The 16,433-nt window shown below is 62.9% G+C and overlaps 2 protein-coding genes across 4 annotated transcripts; both read left to right on the top strand.

Moving 5' to 3' along the window:
- Window positions 1–3,255: 3,255 nt before the first annotated feature.
- Window positions 3,256–4,132, top strand: CHLRE_02g142647v5 (uncharacterized protein). The gene has a single exon (XM_043060177.1). It carries the CDS (start codon window positions 3,720–3,722, stop codon window positions 3,897–3,899), a length of 180 nt encoding a protein of 59 aa, XP_042927925.1. The 5' UTR covers window positions 3,256–3,719; the 3' UTR covers window positions 3,900–4,132.
- Window positions 4,133–4,185: 53 nt separating this feature from the next.
- CHLRE_02g142627v5 (uncharacterized protein) lies at window positions 4,186–16,428 on the top strand. Of its 3 annotated transcripts, XM_043060174.1 has the most exons (37): window positions 4,186–5,058; window positions 5,124–5,489; window positions 5,581–5,894; window positions 5,951–6,038; window positions 6,097–6,162; window positions 6,231–6,290; window positions 6,358–6,457; window positions 6,543–6,677; window positions 6,862–6,996; window positions 7,181–7,315; window positions 7,501–7,635; window positions 7,821–7,955; window positions 8,140–8,274; window positions 8,459–8,593; window positions 8,779–8,913; window positions 9,099–9,233; window positions 9,418–9,552; window positions 9,737–9,871; window positions 10,056–10,190; window positions 10,376–10,510; window positions 10,695–10,829; window positions 11,015–11,140; window positions 11,325–11,368; window positions 11,460–11,509; window positions 11,570–11,705; window positions 11,765–11,971; window positions 12,037–12,403; window positions 12,603–12,710; window positions 12,903–13,010; window positions 13,195–13,329; window positions 13,514–13,732; window positions 13,917–14,051; window positions 14,242–14,376; window positions 14,561–14,668; window positions 14,778–14,885; window positions 15,070–15,177; window positions 15,371–16,428. In XM_043060174.1, the coding sequence occupies exons 1-37, from the start codon at window positions 4,948–4,950 to the stop codon at window positions 15,982–15,984; spliced, it is 5,703 nt and encodes a 1,900-aa protein (XP_042927924.1). In that variant the 5' UTR covers window positions 4,186–4,947; the 3' UTR covers window positions 15,985–16,428. The 3 variants fall into 3 exon arrangements, with proteins under 3 accessions (XP_042927924.1, XP_042927922.1, XP_042927923.1); XM_043060176.1 differs by lacking the exon at window positions 6,543–6,677; XM_043060175.1 differs by lacking the exon at window positions 14,778–14,885.
- The last annotated feature ends 5 nt before the right edge of the window (window positions 16,429–16,433 follow it).

Below are 16,433 nucleotides of genomic sequence, written 5' to 3'. Positions count from 1 at the left end.
GGGGTGTCCAACTCTACAACATGATAACAATAAGTTTGGGGTGATGCGCGCTGGCTGAAATCCACGCGCAGCCCAGTGGAGCGCGAATTGTGTGTTACTACAAGCGCGCGCAGGAAGAACTCCTCGGTTTGGGCTCCTTTTGGCAGCAAACTTCCGCAAACGACGTTATGTCAGCATCATGCTGGTTCCTATGGGCCCTTAATTACAATATCGTGGTTCTTGGGGAAACGTCAACATCTATTGAGGCCTTTAGAAGCGTCCTGAAACTCCCTAAAGTGCACATCGCCATTTGAGCCCACAAATCAGGCATAGAATGATTCGGCCGCTCAAGAAGGTGCACACACCCTGATCGCCGGAACGCCCATCGCGCAAGTTCATCCACACCGAGGGTTTCAAGTGTTCGCCAAAGCGCCAGACCCAGTATACATATGTAATGTAAGGTTCCTATGGGCTACATTTTACGCGGAAGACGCGTTCGACGACAATCATAGTCCCACTGCCTCAGCGAGTCTATACGCGAGCAAACCAACGCTAAAGAATCCTTTGCCAACGATGTTATGCAGCGATATTATGCGTCACTTCTACCATTTCTAGCTGAGCCAAGCGCACGAATGATCACACACGTTTCTGAAGCTTTCTATCGTCGGTAGTTTGCGATGGGCCTCTGATGCTACACAAGGACATACGAATGTGATGGAGTGGCATTGCAATGTCTCGGGGTGACACTTCAAGCTGGGCGAGCGCAGCCAAGCCAAGGAACGGACAAGGAAGCCTGTAGGAACACGCTCTATGATATCACAAAAGCTTGTAATTTGGGAATTAGGAAATGCGGCGACGCGCACGCCTGCCGCTGCTGCGCGCGGGTTTTGGGAGTCCAGAACTGGGCTCTGGTGGCTTCGACAGCGAGCGCGAGCAGCCATACTAGGTCCTAGCACATAATAAAGCAGCCGCTAAATGGGCTCACAGCGCGCAGGGGCCCACGCCTGGCGGAACTGAAGCTTGGGGATGGGGTTTCAGACGGAAGCGCTTTCAGACGGACATAGACGTGGTGCCTGGCGCGCTTGAGGATTGTGGTGTACCCTATAGAGTGCCATATGGGGAAAGATGGGGCTTAGATTGCTTTAGTATGGACGGCAGGGTCACATTCCATGTCCCATGTATCCCGAACGGTGCTCGGAAAGCCTGTATGAGCCCACACCGGGTCTCAGAACCTGTAAGCTATGGTCATGGGGCAGTAGCGGGTGGTCGGCGTGCGCGCCTGGGGCTTTGGGCCAACACCGAGCAATTGAGAATGCGCGACAATCTGACCACGGCTTTAGGGCTACCGCACTGTTTTATATGGGATAAGGGCATCGTGGGTATTGGCTTGGCGCGCTAGGGGCTCAGCCGGCCCACTTCCAGGGGGGGTCGGGACCAAATGTCGGTGGCAACCGACAGCTAACCGCTGAGTTGGACACCCCGAACCCCTGTGCGGGGCCGAGCTGCGGGCACGCGGGGGGAAGTCCGCGCGCGCCCTCGCAATTTCACAGGGCGTTGGCCCAGCAATTAATCTTACATGAATACGTAAGTATTTAGAAGCTGCGCGGGCGAAAACGAGCGATTTTGCGTCCCTTGGATCCCATTTCCCCAGACTCCAATTCCCCGCCCCCGACCCCGACCCCGACCCCGACCCCGACCCCGACCCCGACCCCGACCCCGACCCCACACGGGGAAGTGGGGAACACGCCCGGTTCAGGGTACCCCCCAACTTTAAGGCCTTAGAGAGCTATGTTCGGGTGATCGCTGCACGCTGAAATTTTGGGAGTAGCTTCCTTTGCAACCTTCCGGTCTTGCAGCGGCTCCCCGAGTCATGTACGGCAGGCGTGTGTGTTTTGTCACACGGTTTTGAGGGGGGAGGAGGGGTGGGACAGGCCGACCCCGTGCAAATCGGTCCTAAGCGGGCCCCCACGCTTTCTATCGCATATATACATATAATTGTATAAGCTCGCCCGCTACGAGCGCGATCGGAGGCCGGGGTGTGCCCGAAGCTTTACATAGCACATATATGCATATAAGATTATGTTTTGACGACCGCAGCACAGACAGACGATGTTTCGGCGGGCTACATCATCCTATATCTGCTTTAGATGCTCTATCTAGGCGACGGCAATCTTAAAAGCTAGTCGAACTGCCCTTTGGATGAAACCAAATTCATGGCGAACCTCGTCTACAGCGGGGACCCAAACAGACCTACACCCGCTCCTAGAGCCGCATGTGTGTCACATGGAAGCCACCCAGGTGCATCGGAAGGTGCAACTCTGACTTTGTTGGCGGTCCCATAGGAATGGCCACTGCTCGCCGAGGCCTGTGAGCCCGCGCTACTAGGTGCAATTGCTTTAATAGAGTATACATAAGCGCAGTCAGGGCCGGTGGATTCACATTTAGCTGATTTGAGCGAACATGCTCAAAATTGGTCTCGCGCTCGCGAGACCTACACGACACTTAGCCCGCTAATATGCTTGAACATATGCTGCTCACATACCGAAGGTAACGTGCTTTATAGAATTAAAAATGGTGCTTGTATGAATAAGAACGCCCAATCTTGGGTTTCAGCTAGGTCTCCACCTCGAAGGCTCCCACTCGGCATGGGATGAGAGCCGGCATGGGATCCCACATTGACTCAGACCACTGACCACCGTTGACCACCGACCATCGAGCAGACTGTCGATGGGATCCCACACAGAATAGGAGCCTACGCCAGGTCGTATACCACGCGCGATGGCATCAGTCACCACACCCCAACCGCGAAACTGACGCGTAGTAGTCTCCCCTTCATCACAAATACAAATATTACAGCCACAACTGCTAAGAAGGGCATTGATGTGAACGGATACTTGAGCATTCTAGGGCCCCCTCCTTCTGTCCCTTCCGTCTCAATGTCGAGGTATGGACCGGCCTCAATTGGCGGATATGAGCTGTTGTAAGAAAGGCCTTGTATACAGGACCGGAATCGGACAGGCATAAGGTAGCAAGCAGCAGGCGGGCGTTGCAGAGGGGAGCGAGGGGGCCGCGCGCTGTGTGTATGGCACGCAACGCGAGTGTGTTGGCGAGTGATACTAGAACTGCAGAATGGCGGGTGATACTAGAACTGCAGAATGGTTGTAAAGCACAACAGCATAACAACCGGCGAATGTTTTCGCCCTCTTGTGGCCCGCTTTCTCGCGTGACTGGACAACCAGAAACGGCCATACACAAAAGACAAGAGCGCGCAGTAATCCTAAGCTGTCTCCTTGCAGTAATACGTGTCATTTTTGCTGATAAAATCAGAAAGCGAGGCGGAGCGTGGTCGGGGTGGGCGAGCACCTTCGGCACGTCGGAGAAAGCTTGACAAGACAGCGCAAGTTACTTCTAAACTTTGCGCTTGAGCTTATATTATACATTTGAATGGTTGTTGCTGCGGCCGCGCAGGTTTTCGCTGCTCGCCGTGCCAGGATTTCCGGAGCCGGCTCCAGTCCGCCCCCGCTGGCCTGGAGCCCGTGCACACCCCAACCGTCCCCAAACGCGCCGCGAGTCCCCAAACAAGCTTAACATCACATATCTATAAACATTTGAGGCTGTTGAACGGGCTGTGAGGGCTTGCGGCTGATAGGTGCCGCTTCCGCGCCATCCGATGCACTGCAGGCTAAAATGCTAGCGCGCCAGGGTGGGATACGTGCGCCCGATCACTAATGGTGACAAGTATGTATAACGTTGTGGTAGTGTGGCGGTCGGGCAACGAGTACACGTCCGCAGAAGCTTGTTTGGGCGGAGCCGGCTCCCGGCCGCGCCCTCTGGCCGGGGGGCTGCTGTCGCCCAGACAAGAGCCCTGCGTGCGCTTCTGCCCGCCGAGCAGTATTTTCTGGCAACATTCACTGGTATAATGCCACCAGTGTGCTGCAGACTAGTTCTGTGCTTCGCCAGAGAGCTCCGGGCGCAGCATCGCTGTTGGTCAAACCAGCAGCAAGCGCGCCCTGAGCTCTCGGCCAAAGGTTAGCATCTACATTATTTCACGATACGCGTGACATTGTCGAAGTGGGATTGGTATAGAGCCGGAGGCGAGGCCCAAGCAGCGCCAGGACAACGACACTGCTGACTGCTGTAATGGATGCATAGAAGTATATGCGTCAGAACTACTAGTACACGATACCGTGATTACATTTAAGGCTTGTATCCAGTGCCAGAGCGCTTGTCTCGTCCACCATGCATAAAGCTGGCTTTGTGACTCTGTGTCCAGACAAGCTTGCACTTGCTTGCCTTATTAATGAGCTACTATTTATTGCTACTATGGATGAAGAAGCTATAAGAGAGGCACTGCAGTTGTCGACAACCAAACGTATTGGGAGACCAAAAAAAATCGGCCAGAACGTGTTGCGTGTTCACACCAGGCTTCCAACTGGTCAACGTGCTTACGGGCGCATAGTAGACCGCTCAGCTGGCCAGGTCCTGCAGCACGAACAAGAACAACAACAGCAGCAGCAACAGCAGCATCTAAAACACCAGCCAGCTCAGGATAACGCACTAGCAGCTGCAAGGGGCGCATCAATCCCAGCAGAGCCACAAGCTGAACCTGTTGACATCCCTGACGCTGCGGACTCTCCTGGGCTACGTGCTGATAGTATTCGTAGCAATGTCCAGTCGCCCTGCAACTACACGCGTCTCGCGGCAGATGAGAACGATGTAAAGTTCTCATGCTGCGCCGTCTCTGGATGCCCGCGGCGGGCAGCTGACGGGATAAAACTTACTACATTTGCAGCGTGGCTTCAGCAACAGTGCTCGCCCGATGAAAGCTGGCCGCCAAAGCCTGTCGCAGGGACACGCACAAAAACCGTGTACTGCGTGCCGTCTGGCCCGAAGGGGAGCTATGAGCTCGTTACCTTCAAGACCGTGCGCTTCAGCGATGGCATCCATGTCATTTCCTGGTGCACGTGCATGGAGGACTGGCGCTCTTGCTTGGCTTTCGATGTGGACGAGTCCGGCTGGTCACGGGAGGAAGTGCTGGAAGGCCTTGGTCACGCGTGCAAGCACGCCCTGGCGCTTACGGTACGAGCTGCATAGGTTCTTCACGCTTGCCTTGAGAATTTACACATCGTACGTCTGCCTTGTAGCTGCCTTTGCAGTGGCGACGTGAGCCACTGACAAAGCTTCATCCCCTTGAGCGGGCCAACGTGCCGGAGCCACCAGCATCAGTACAGGAGGTGTTCTTCCTGGGTTCCCCTGGGGTCAGGCGCTGGCTTGTCGGGAGTCCGCTGAAGAACGGCGAAGCTGCTGTTGTCGTTCAGCGTGGCATGGTGCTGCAGTGCGCAGCATGCTCTGACAGCAAGAACTGCAGCCATGTGAAGCACGTCCACAGCTTAACCCCGGGCACCCGGCCGTCAGAACCTGGTGACGACTATCGCAAAGAGCTGGCAGACATGCTCCAGCGCTACCTGGATCCTGTGACCGGCAAGTTCAAGGCCACGTCAGTTTCCCAGGTGAGAATGCTGAAAGCAGTGGCTCAGGTCGAGTGTGAGGGCAAGCGTCAACGGCATGACACGCACGACTGACGGCTCTCCTTGCTTGCAGGAGCGCATCGTCGACGGCCTCTTCACACATGTGAAGCTACGCAAGTATCCTGAGTATGGCAGCATGCCGCGCCACTTCGCCCCACCGGCGGTGGAGTGCGGTAGTTGCGTGTGCGGCCGCCCTTGGGTGGATGCTAAGGAAGAGCTATCGTGTGTTGAGGGCAAGTCCGTGGTGTACAGCCTGACGTGGTTTGCAGAGGTCGATGTGTATCACCGTGTGTGCAAGTGCAAGCGCACATTGCACTACAACTTCAGCCAGGACGGCATCCTCAATCTTAACAATCTGGACCTGTTCAGCCACGAGCTGCTGCAGTGGTACGCGCAAGCTAACTAGCAAAGCAGGCCGGCAAACTAACTTGATCTGTCTTCAGGTACTGTGTGGAGATGGCCACAGCGCCAGTGCCATTCTACGCCATGTGGAAAACAGTTGTGGGCTGCTATGTCTCGCGTGGATTCCTGGTAAGACATGGCCAACAATGCATTGCCTGACAGACTGCTGACACTTCCTGCTGAACAGACGGAGGAGGCGCCAGGCATAACCCTGGGCAAGCGGCGGAAGCAAGGAGTTGTGCAGCCACAAACGGTAAGAAGCTGCCGCTCTGGCTTCGGGCATTGCCTACCTGCTGATTGGGTACGTGTGCTGTTATGCAGGCTTCAGCGGGTGCATCTGGTGCCACTGCGGGTGGTTCCAAGCAAGATACGACGCGGCCGGTAGGCGTGCGGGAATGGGCTAGTCGTGTAAAGACTTGAGGCTTCACTCCTGGACTGTTTCGTGCAGGTGAAACGGCTTAAGGTATCTGCACCAAAGGATGCGCCACCGAAGGCTCCCACTAGCACTGGGCTACATGCGCGGAGCACTGGCGGGGCGCGCGGGGAAGGTGGGAACAATAAGCGGGGATGAAAGGGGCGGCCGCCCGTGTGCTTGCACTTGAGTCAGCGCCCTCCCGCTCTCCCACCGTGCAGGCACCGGCACCAGCTGCGCGCCAACCTGTGCACCCTCAGCGGCTACGGTGTCGGCTGCACAACTGATGGTGGCGGCGGAGGCGGCTGGGGCTGCAGCGCTGGGCGCTGGGAGCGCGGGCGGCACGGGTGGCGCAGGTGAGGGCAGTGGGCGGCTAGTTGTTGTGGCAGCGGTGCGGGTATGCCGTCGCCACGCGTGGAGGGGCAGCCATCGGCACACTCAGGACATGCCTTGAGCTTTGCGCACGTGCTTGCAATCAGAGGGGCGGCCGCCTGTGTGCTTGCACTTGATTCAGCGCCCTCCCGCTCTCCCACCGTGCAGGCACCGGCACCAGCTGCGCGCCAACCTCTGCACCCTCAGCGGCTACGGTGTCAGCTGCACAACTGGCGGTGGCGGCGACGATGGCTGGGGCGGCTGTACCGCGCGATGGGAGCGCGGGCGGGACGGGCGGCACAGGTGAGGGCAGTGGGCGGCTAGTTGTTGTGGCAGCAGTGCGGGTATGCCGTTGCCACGCGTGGAGGGGCAGCCATCGGCACACTATGAGCACGCCTTGAGCTTTGCGCACGTGCTTGCAATCAGAGGGGCGGCCGCCCGTGTGCTTGCGCTTGATTCAGCGCCCTCCCGCTCTCCCACCGTGCAGGCACCGGCACCAGCTCCGCGCCAACCTCTGCACCCTCAGCGGCTACGGTGTCAGCTGCACAACTGGCGGTGGCGGCGGAGGCGGCTTGGGCTGCAGCGCTGGGCGCTGGGAGCGCGGGCGGCACGGGTGGCGCAGGTGAGGGCAGTAGGGCGGCTAGTTGTTGTGGCAGCAGTGCGGGTATGCCGTCGCCACGCGTGGAGGGGCAGCCATCGGCACACTCTGAGCACGCCTTGAGCTTTGCGCACGTGCTTGCAATCAGAGGGGCGGCCGCCCGTGTGCTTGCACTTGAGTCAGCGCCCTCCCGCTCTCCCACCGTGCAGGCACCGGCACCAGCTGCGCGCCAACCTCTGCACCCTCAGCGGCTACGGTGTCAGCTGCACAACTGGCGGTGGCGGCGGAGGCGGCTTGGGCTGCAGCGCCGGGCGCTGGGAGCGCGGGCGGCACGGGTGGCGCAGGTGAGGGCAGTAGGGCGGCTAGTTGTTGTGGCAGCAGTGCGGGTATGCCGTCGCCACGCGTGGAGGGGCAGCCATCGGCACACTCTGAGCACGCCTTGAGCTTTGCGCACGTGCTTGCAATCAGAGGGGCGGCCGCCCGTGTGCTTGCACTTGAGTCAGCGCCCTCCCGCTCTCCCACCGTGCAGGCACCGGCACCAGCTGCGCGCCAACCTGTGCACCCTCAGCGGCTACGGTGTCGGCTGCACAACTGATGGTGGCGGCGGAGGCGGCTGGGGCTGCAGCGCTGGGCGCTGGGAGCGCGGGCGGCACGGGTGGCGCAGGTGAGGGCAGTGGGCGGCTAGTTGTTGTGGCAGCGGTGCGGGTATGCCGTCGCCACGCGTGGAGGGGCAGCCATCGGCACACTCAGGACATGCCTTGAGCTTTGCGCACGTGCTTGCAATCAGAGGGGCGGCCGCCTGTGTGCTTGCACTTGATTCAGCGCCCTCCCGCTCTCCCACCGTGCAGGCACCGGCACCAGCTGCGCGCCAACCTCTGCACCCTCAGCGGCTACGGTGTCAGCTGCACAACTGGCGGTGGCGGCGACGATGGCTGGGGCGGCTGTACCGCGCGATGGGAGCGCGGGCGGGACGGGCGGCACAGGTGAGGGCAGTGGGCGGCTAGTTGTTGTGGCAGCAGTGCGGGTATGCCGTTGCCACGCGTGGAGGGGCAGCCATCGGCACACTATGAGCACGCCTTGAGCTTTGCGCACGTGCTTGCAATCAGAGGGGCGGCCGCCCGTGTGCTTGCGCTTGATTCAGCGCCCTCCCGCTCTCCCACCGTGCAGGCACCGGCACCAGCTCCGCGCCAACCTCTGCACCCTCAGCGGCTACAGTGTCAGCTGCACAACTGGCGGTGGCGGCGGAGGCGGCTTGGGCTGCAGCGCTGGGCGCTGGGAGCGCGGGCGGCACGGGTGGCGCAGGTGAGGGCAGTAGGGCGGCTAGTTGTTGTGGCAGCAGTGCGGGTATGCCGTCGCCACGCGTGGAGGGGCAGCCATCGGCACACTCTGAGCACGCCTTGAGCTTTGCGCACGTGCTTGCAATCAGAGGGGCGGCCGCCCGTGTGCTTGCACTTGAGTCAGCGCCCTCCCGCTCTCCCACCGTGCAGGCACCGGCACCAGCTGCGCGCCAACCTCTGCACCCTCAGCGGCTACGGTGTCAGCTGCACAACTGGCGGTGGCGGCGGAGGCGGCTTGGGCTGCAGCGCCGGGCGCTGGGAGCGCGGGCGGCACGGGTGGCGCAGGTGAGGGCAGTAGGGCGGCTAGTTGTTGTGGCAGCAGTGCGGGTATGCCGTCGCCACGCGTGGAGGGGCAGCCATCGGCACACTCTGAGCACGCCTTGAGCTTTGCGCACGTGCTTGCAATCAGAGGGGCGGCCGCCCGTGTGCTTGCACTTGAGTCAGCGCCCTCCCGCTCTCCCACCGTGCAGGCACCGGCACCAGCTGCGCGCCAACCTGTGCACCCTCAGCGGCTACGGTGTCGGCTGCACAACTGGTGGTGGCGGCGGAGGCGGCTGGGGCTGCAGCGCTGGGCGCTGGGAGCGCGGGCGGCACGGGTGGCGCAGGTGAGGGCAGTGGGCGGCTAGTTGTTGTGGCAGCGGTGCGGGCATGCCGTCGCCACGCGTGGAGGGGCAGCCATCGGCACACTCAGGACATGCCTTGAGCTTTGCGCACGTGCTTGCAATCAGAGGGGCGGCCGCCTGTGTGCTTGCGCTTGATTCAGCGCCCGCCCGCTCTCCCACCGTGCAGGCACCGGCACTAGCTGCGCGCCAACCTCTGCACCCTCAGCGGCTACGGTGTCAGCTGCACAACTGGCGGTGGCGGCGACGATGGCTGGGGCGGCTGTACCGCGCGATGGGAGCGCGGGCCGGACGGGCGGCACAGGTGAGGGCAGTGGGCGGCTAGTTGTTGTGGCAGCAGTGCGGGTATGCCGTCGCCACGCGTGGAGGGGCAGCCATCGGCACACTCTGAGCACGCCTTGAGCTTTGCGCACGTGCTTGCAATCAGAGGGGCGGCCGCCCGTGTGCTTGCACTTGAGTCAGCGCCCTCCCGCTCTCCCACCGCGCAGGCAGCGGCACCAGCTGCGCGCCAACCTCTGCACCCTCAGCGGCTACGGTGTCGGCTGCACAACTGGCGGTGGCGGCGGAGGCGGCTGGGGCTGCAGCGCTGGGCGCTGGGAGCGCGGGCGGCACGGGTGGCGCAGGTGAGGGCAGTGGGCGGCTAGTTGTTGTGGCAGCGGTGCGGGTATGCCGTTGCCACGCGTGGAGGGGCAGCCATCGGCACACTCTGAGCACGCCTTGAGCTTTGCGCACGTGCTTGCAATCAGAGGGGCGGCCGCCCGTGTGCTTGCACTTGAGTCAGCGCCCTCCCGCTCTCCCACCGCGCAGGCAGCGGCACCAGCTCCGCGCCAACCTCTGCACCCTCAGCGGCTACGGTGTCAGCTGCACAACTGGCGGTGGCGGCGGAGGCGGCTTGGGCTGCAGCGCTGGGCGCTGGGAGCGCGGGCGGCACGGGTGGCGCAGGTGAGGGCAGTAGGGCGGCTAGTTGTTGTGGCAGCAGTGCGGGTATGCCGTCGCCACGCGTGGAGGGGCAGCCATCGGCACACTCTGAGCACGCCTTGAGCTTTGCGCACGTGCTTGCAATCAGAGGGGCGGCCGCCCGTGTGCTTGCACTTGAGTCAGCGCCCTCCCGCTCTCCCACCGTGCAGGCACCGGCACCAGCTGCGCGCCAACCTCTGCACCCTCAGCGGCTACGGTGTCAGCTGCACAACTGGCGGTGGCGGCGACGATGGCTAAGGCGGCGGAACCGCGCGATGGGAGCGCGGGCGGGACGATCAGGGCAGGTGCGGACAGTGGGCGGCTAGTTGTTGTGGCGACGGTGCGGGTATGCCGTCGCCAAGAGTGAAGGGCCAGCGTGCGGCACACTCAGGACATTCCTTGGGCTTTGCACATTTGCTTGCGATCCGAGGGGCGGCCGCCCGTGTGCTTGGGCTTGATCCAGCGCCCTCCCGCTCTCCCACCGTGCAGGCACCGGCACCAGCTGCGCGCCAACCTCTGCACCCTCAGCGGCTACGGTGTCAGCTGCACAACTGGCGGTGGCGGCGGAGGCGGCTTGGGCTGCAGCGCTGGGCGCTGGGAGCGCGGGCGGCACGGGTGGCGCAGGTGAGGGCAGTAGGGCGGCTAGTTGTTGTGGCGACGGTGCGGGTATGCCGTCGCCACGCGTGGAGGGGCAGCGTGCGGCACACTCAGGACATTCCTTGGGCTTTGCACATTTGCTTGCGATCCGAGGGGCGGCCGCCCGTGTGCTTGGGCTTGATCCAGCGCCCTCCCGCTCTCCCACCGTGCAGGCAGCGGCACCAGCTGCGCGCCAACCTCTGCACCCTCAGCGGCTACGGTGTCAGCTGCACGACTGGCGGTGGCGGCGGAGGCGGCTCGGGCTGCAGCGCTGGGCGCTGAGAGCGCGGGCGGCACAGGTGAGGGCAGTGGGCGGCTAGTTGTTCTGGCGGCGGTGCGGGCATGCGGTTGTCAAGCGTGGAGGGGCAGCGTGCAGCACACTCAGGACATGTCTTGGGCTTTGCACATTTGCTTGCGGTCCGAGGGGCGGCCGCTCGTGTGCTTGCACTTGAGTCAGCGCCCTCCCGCTCTCCCACCGCGCAGAGATGGGTGGCGGAGATGTGTCAACTGCAGCTGAGGCACGCCCTGTAGGTATCCTGGTGTGGCTGGTGCGGTGGGTGTCCGTCCACTGAATCCAAAACCACGACTTTTTAACTGGCATCTTTACCTGCTGCACAGGCCGCTTGGTCCAGGACAGCACTGCGTTTCTTTCTCAACAAGCGCAAAGTGTGGGTATTGCAATCGTTCTATAAAATGCAATTGCAGTCAAGTTACCTTTGCGTCCACAGGTTTCAGCAGGCGTGGATCAACTACATCGCCCTGCAAGACATCCCTTACGAAAGCGCGTTCCAGTGTGGCTGTGGCACTCACCAGTGCGATTATGTTATTGCTGACGGCATCTTACTGGGCGTGCATAAGGATAAGGTGATGCGCTGTTCTAGCATGGTCCCACGCCAGCCCTGATCACAAGCGTTGCGGTGCAGGTGCATCTCACCAAGCCGTGGATGTCACACGACTTATCTGCGCGCGCTGGCTCGCTGCATAAAGACCGCGTCCTGCTGGACCTGCGTGCCTCTCGCGAGGTGCTTGGGCGCCTCTGCAGACCGGGTCAACGTGCCGTTACTGCGGAGGAGTACACAGCACTGATCACCAAAACACGGCAACGGTGCCCTGAACTGGAGCCTTACGTGGTAGGTTCTGCCGTATGTATTTCACCAACTTGTTTTCTTGAAACAGCGCTTACCTTTGCCTGTAGGAGGAATGCCGGGGAGATGGCGTGGTGGCTGACGCGGTGTGCAGACTACTGTCTGCTGTCGCATCGGAAAGTCCCGTGTGCTCCTTCTTGCCGGGCATCACGCACGCGCGCATTCAGGCCCTGCTGACCGGACAGCTATCCCCAAAGGAGCTTCGTGACCTTGCGAGAGATGCCCCCATTATTGGCAACTTCATCGCCAACGAGTGTAGCCACACAGCAGGCGGCAGGCTGCCAGAGAAAGCAAAGCTGCTGCTAACCCGCCTCCTATCCGTTGCCAAGGCGGCTTACAAGCCAGCCAGTTTGGGCAAATTCGACAAGGGTACTGCTCCCCGCGCCGAACGTGACACGGCGGCACGCGCAGGAATACGTAAGCCCCACCGTTGCCCTTGACCATGATGTCTCCTTGTTGTGGCGACGGTGCGGGTATGCCGTCGCGAAGAGTGAAGGGCCAGCGTGCGGCATACTCAGGACATGTCTTGGGCTCTGCGCAATGCCTTGCGATCCGGTGGGCGGTCGCCCGTGTGCTTGCACTTAAGTCAGCGCTCTGTCGCTCGCCCACCGCGCAGGCAGCGGCAGCGGCGCGCCCACACCAGCGCCTGTGCAGGCGGCGCCAGCGGCGGCGGGTGGGGCTGCAGCGCCGCGCGCCCGGAGCGCGGGCGGGACGGGCGGAGCAGGTGCGGACAGTGGGCGGCTAGTTGTTGTGGCGACGGTGCGGGTATGCCGTCGCGAAGAGTGAAGGGCCAGCGTGCAGCACATTCAGGACATGTCTTTGGCTCTGCCTTGCGATCCGGTGCCTTGCGATCCGGTGGGCGGCCGCCCGTGTGCTTGCACTAAAGTCAGCGCCCTCCCGCTCTCCCACCGCCCAGGCAGCGGCAGCGGCGCGCCCACACCAGCGCCTGTGCAGGCGGCGCCGCCGGCGGCGGGTGGGGCTGCCGCGCCGCGCGCCAGGAGCGCGGGCGGGGTGGGCGGAGCAGGTGCGGACAGTGGGCGGCTAGTTGTTGTTGCAGCGGTGCGGGTATGCCGTCGCCAAGAGTGAAAGGCCAGCGTGCGGCACACTCAGGACATGCCTTGGGCTTTGCACATTTGCTTGCGATCCGAGGGGCGGCCGCCCGTGTGCTTGGGCTTGATCCAGCGCCCTCCCGCTCTCCCACCGCGCAGGCAGCGGCACCAGCTGCGCGCCAACCATTGCACCCTCAGCGGCTACGGTGTCGGCTGCACAACTGGCGGTGGCGGCGACGATGGCTAAGGCGGCGGAACCGCGCGATGGGAGCGCGGGCGGGACGATCAGGGCAGGTGCGGACAGTGGGCGGCTAGTTGTTGTGGCAGCGGTGCGGGTATGCCGCCGCCAAGAGTGAAAGGCCAGCGTGCGGCACACTCAGGACATGCCTTAAGCTTTGCGCACGTGCATGCGATCCGAGGGGCGGCCGCGCGTGTGCTTGGGCTTGACTCAGTGCCCTCCCGCTCTCCCACCGCGCAGGCAGCGGCAGCGGCGCGCCCACACCAGCGCCTGTGCAGGCGGCGCCGCCGGCGGCCGGTGGGGCTGCAGCGCCGCCCGCCCGGAGCGCGGGCGGGGTGGGCGGAGCAGGTGCGGACAGTGGGCGGCTAGTTGTTGTTGCTGCACAACTGGCGGTGGCGGCGACGATGGCTAAGGCGGCGGAACCGCGCGATGGGAGCGCGGGCGGGACGATCAGGGCAGGTGCGGACAGTGGGCGGCTAGTTGTTGTGGCAGCGGTGCGGGTATGCCGCCGCCAAGAGTGAAAGGCCAGCGTGCGGCACACTCAGGACATGCCTTAAGCTTTGCGCACGTGCATGCGATCCGAGGGGCGGCCGCGCGTGTGCTTGGGCTTGACTCAGTGCCCTCCCGCTCTCCCACCGCGCAGGCTCCGGCACCAGCTGCGCGCCAACCTCTGCACCCTCAGCGATTACGGCGTCGGCTGCACAACTGGTGGTGGCGGCGGCGGCGGGTGGGGCTGCAGCGCCGCGCGCCCGGAGCGCGGGCGGGACGGGCGGAGCAGGTGCGGACAGTGGGCGGCGCCTGTCGGCGGCAGCGGCCGCGGTGCGGGTATGCCGTCGCCAAGTGTGGAGGGCCAGCGTGCGGCACACTCAGGACATGCCTTTAGCTTTGCGCACGTGCATGCGATCCGAGGGGCGGCCGCCCGTGTGCTTGGGCTTGACTCAGTGCCCTCCCGCTCGCCCGCCGCGCAGGCAGCGGCACCAACTGCGCGCCAACCTCTGCACCCTCAGCGGCTACGGTGTCGGCTGCACAACTGGCGGTGGCGGCGGAGGCGGCTGGGGCTGCAGCGCTGGGCGCTGGGAGCGCGGGCGGGACGATCAGGGCAGGTGCGGACAGTGGGCGGCTAGTTGTTGTGGCGACGGTGCGGGTATGCCGTCGCGAAGAGTGGAGGGCCAGCGAGCGGCATACTCAGGACATGCCTTGAGCTTTGCGCAATGCCTTGCGATCCGGTGGGCGGCCGCCCGTGTGCTTGCACTTAAGTCAGCGCCCTCCCGCTCTCCCACCGCGCAGGCAGCGGCAGCGGCGCGCCCACACCAGCGCCTGTGCAGGCGGCGCCGCCGGCGGCGGGTGGGGCTGCCGCGCCGCGCGCCAGGAGCGCGGGCGGGGTGGGCGGAGCAGGTGCGGACAGTGGGCGGCTAGTTGTTGTTGCAGCGGTGCGGGTATGTCGTCTCCAAGCGCCCGTGTGCTTGCACTTAAGTCAGCGCTCTGTCGCTCGCCCACCGCGCAGGCAGCGGCAGCGGCGCGCCCACACCAGCGCCTGTGCAGGCGGCGCCAGCGGCGGCGGGTGGGGCTGCAGCGCCGCGCGCCCGGAGCGCGGGTGGGACGGGAGGAGCAGGTGCGGACAGTGGGCGACTAGTTGTTGTGGCGACGGTGCGGGTATGCCGTCGCGAAGAGTGGAGGGCCAGCGAGCGGCATACTCAGGACATGCCTTGAGCTTTGCGCAATGCCTTGCGATCCGAGGGGCGGCCGCCCGTGTGCTTGCACTTAAGTCAGCGCTCTGTCGCTCGCCCACCGCGCAGGCAGCGGCAGCGGCGCGCCCACACCAGCGCCTGTGCAGGCGGCGCCGGCGGCGGCGGGTGGGGCTGCAGCGCCGCGCGCCCGGAGCGCGGGCGGGACGGGCGGAGCAGGTGCGGACAGTGGGCGGCGCCTGTCGGCGGCGGTGCGGGTATGCCGTCGCCAAGAGTGAGGGCCAGCGTGCAGCACACTCCGGACATGCCTTGAGCTTTGCGCAATGCCTTGCGATCCGAGGGGCGGCCGCCTGTGTGCTTGCACTTGAGTCAGCGCTCTCTCGCTCGCCCACCCCCCAATGCACATACACAGGCACCGGCACGCTTTCATATGACACTGAGTTCCTACAAACGGGCTTCTACTACCCAACACTGCCATGGCGCGTTGATCGCAAGATTGGGCTTTACGCTGCTGACTTGCGTTCTCAACGTGCGGGCGCCAAGCGCTGCACCAAATTCAAGTATGACTCAAAGAACCTATCGCCCGGGCTGTTCGTTGTCCATTGTCTGGACTGCGGCGGCTGCTTGGGCTTTCACATGCTTGAGAATGCGGAATCGCCGCGAGCCTTGTTCGAGGTGCTGTACACTAGGTGGCCAGAGGCGCCGAAAGTGGTCGTGTATGACAACAATTGCCACGCGCACGCCTACTTCCTGAACCGGGAGCCGGAGTGGGTCACAAACACATTGTTTGTGATCGACAAGACCCACTTCCGTGGGCACAAGGGCTGCTGCAAGGCGTATGACATAGGCTCGTACCCAACGCTGTCGTGCAAGAATTCACAGCTTGCCGAGCAGCGGAACTCGAAGCTGGCAATCCTCAAGTCGCACTGCGCGTACATGTCCCAGGCGGTCTTCCTGGTGTACGTGCGCTACTTCCTGTACATGACGTGGGCCTTGGCACGAATGGAGGGGCAGTCGAAGGCATAAATAAAGGCAGTGTGTGTTGATGTCCGAGCACAGCCGTAATAGGCCAGTCCATACCTCCCGAGCATGTCTTGCATTTGCATTCACACTAGCTGACATTTCTCATGTGCTGCATGAGGGTGTGTGGGTGGGGGCATTACGTGAACATTACGTTTCTAGTTTTGTGCGAGGAAACTGCGGTGTGTGCGTGATGGGACAGGGTTTAGGCAGGTTGGCGAGGTCCCGTAGGGTGCAGCTGACGCCCATACCCCAAGCAGACAGCAAACAATTTGCAGCGGCAGAGCAGAAGTGCATGGCTGGTCGAACGCCGGAGTTACTGTACCGAGAAGTTGCTGGCTGGCTGGAAGTTGGGACTTTGGTGTGTGTGTCAGTGTGTGTGTCAGTGTGTGTGTGAGAGAGAGAGAGAAAGAGAGAGAGAACTGGGACACACTGTAAAGATGAAAGCTTTCATC

The sequence above is a fragment of the Chlamydomonas reinhardtii genome, chromosome 2 (assembly GCF_000002595.2).
Source record: "Chlamydomonas reinhardtii strain CC-503 cw92 mt+ chromosome 2, whole genome shotgun sequence".
Taxonomy (NCBI): domain Eukaryota; kingdom Viridiplantae; phylum Chlorophyta; class Chlorophyceae; order Chlamydomonadales; family Chlamydomonadaceae; genus Chlamydomonas; species Chlamydomonas reinhardtii.
The sequence above is the reverse complement of the archived record's forward strand: the minus strand, read 5'-3'. Positions and strand labels throughout refer to the sequence as shown.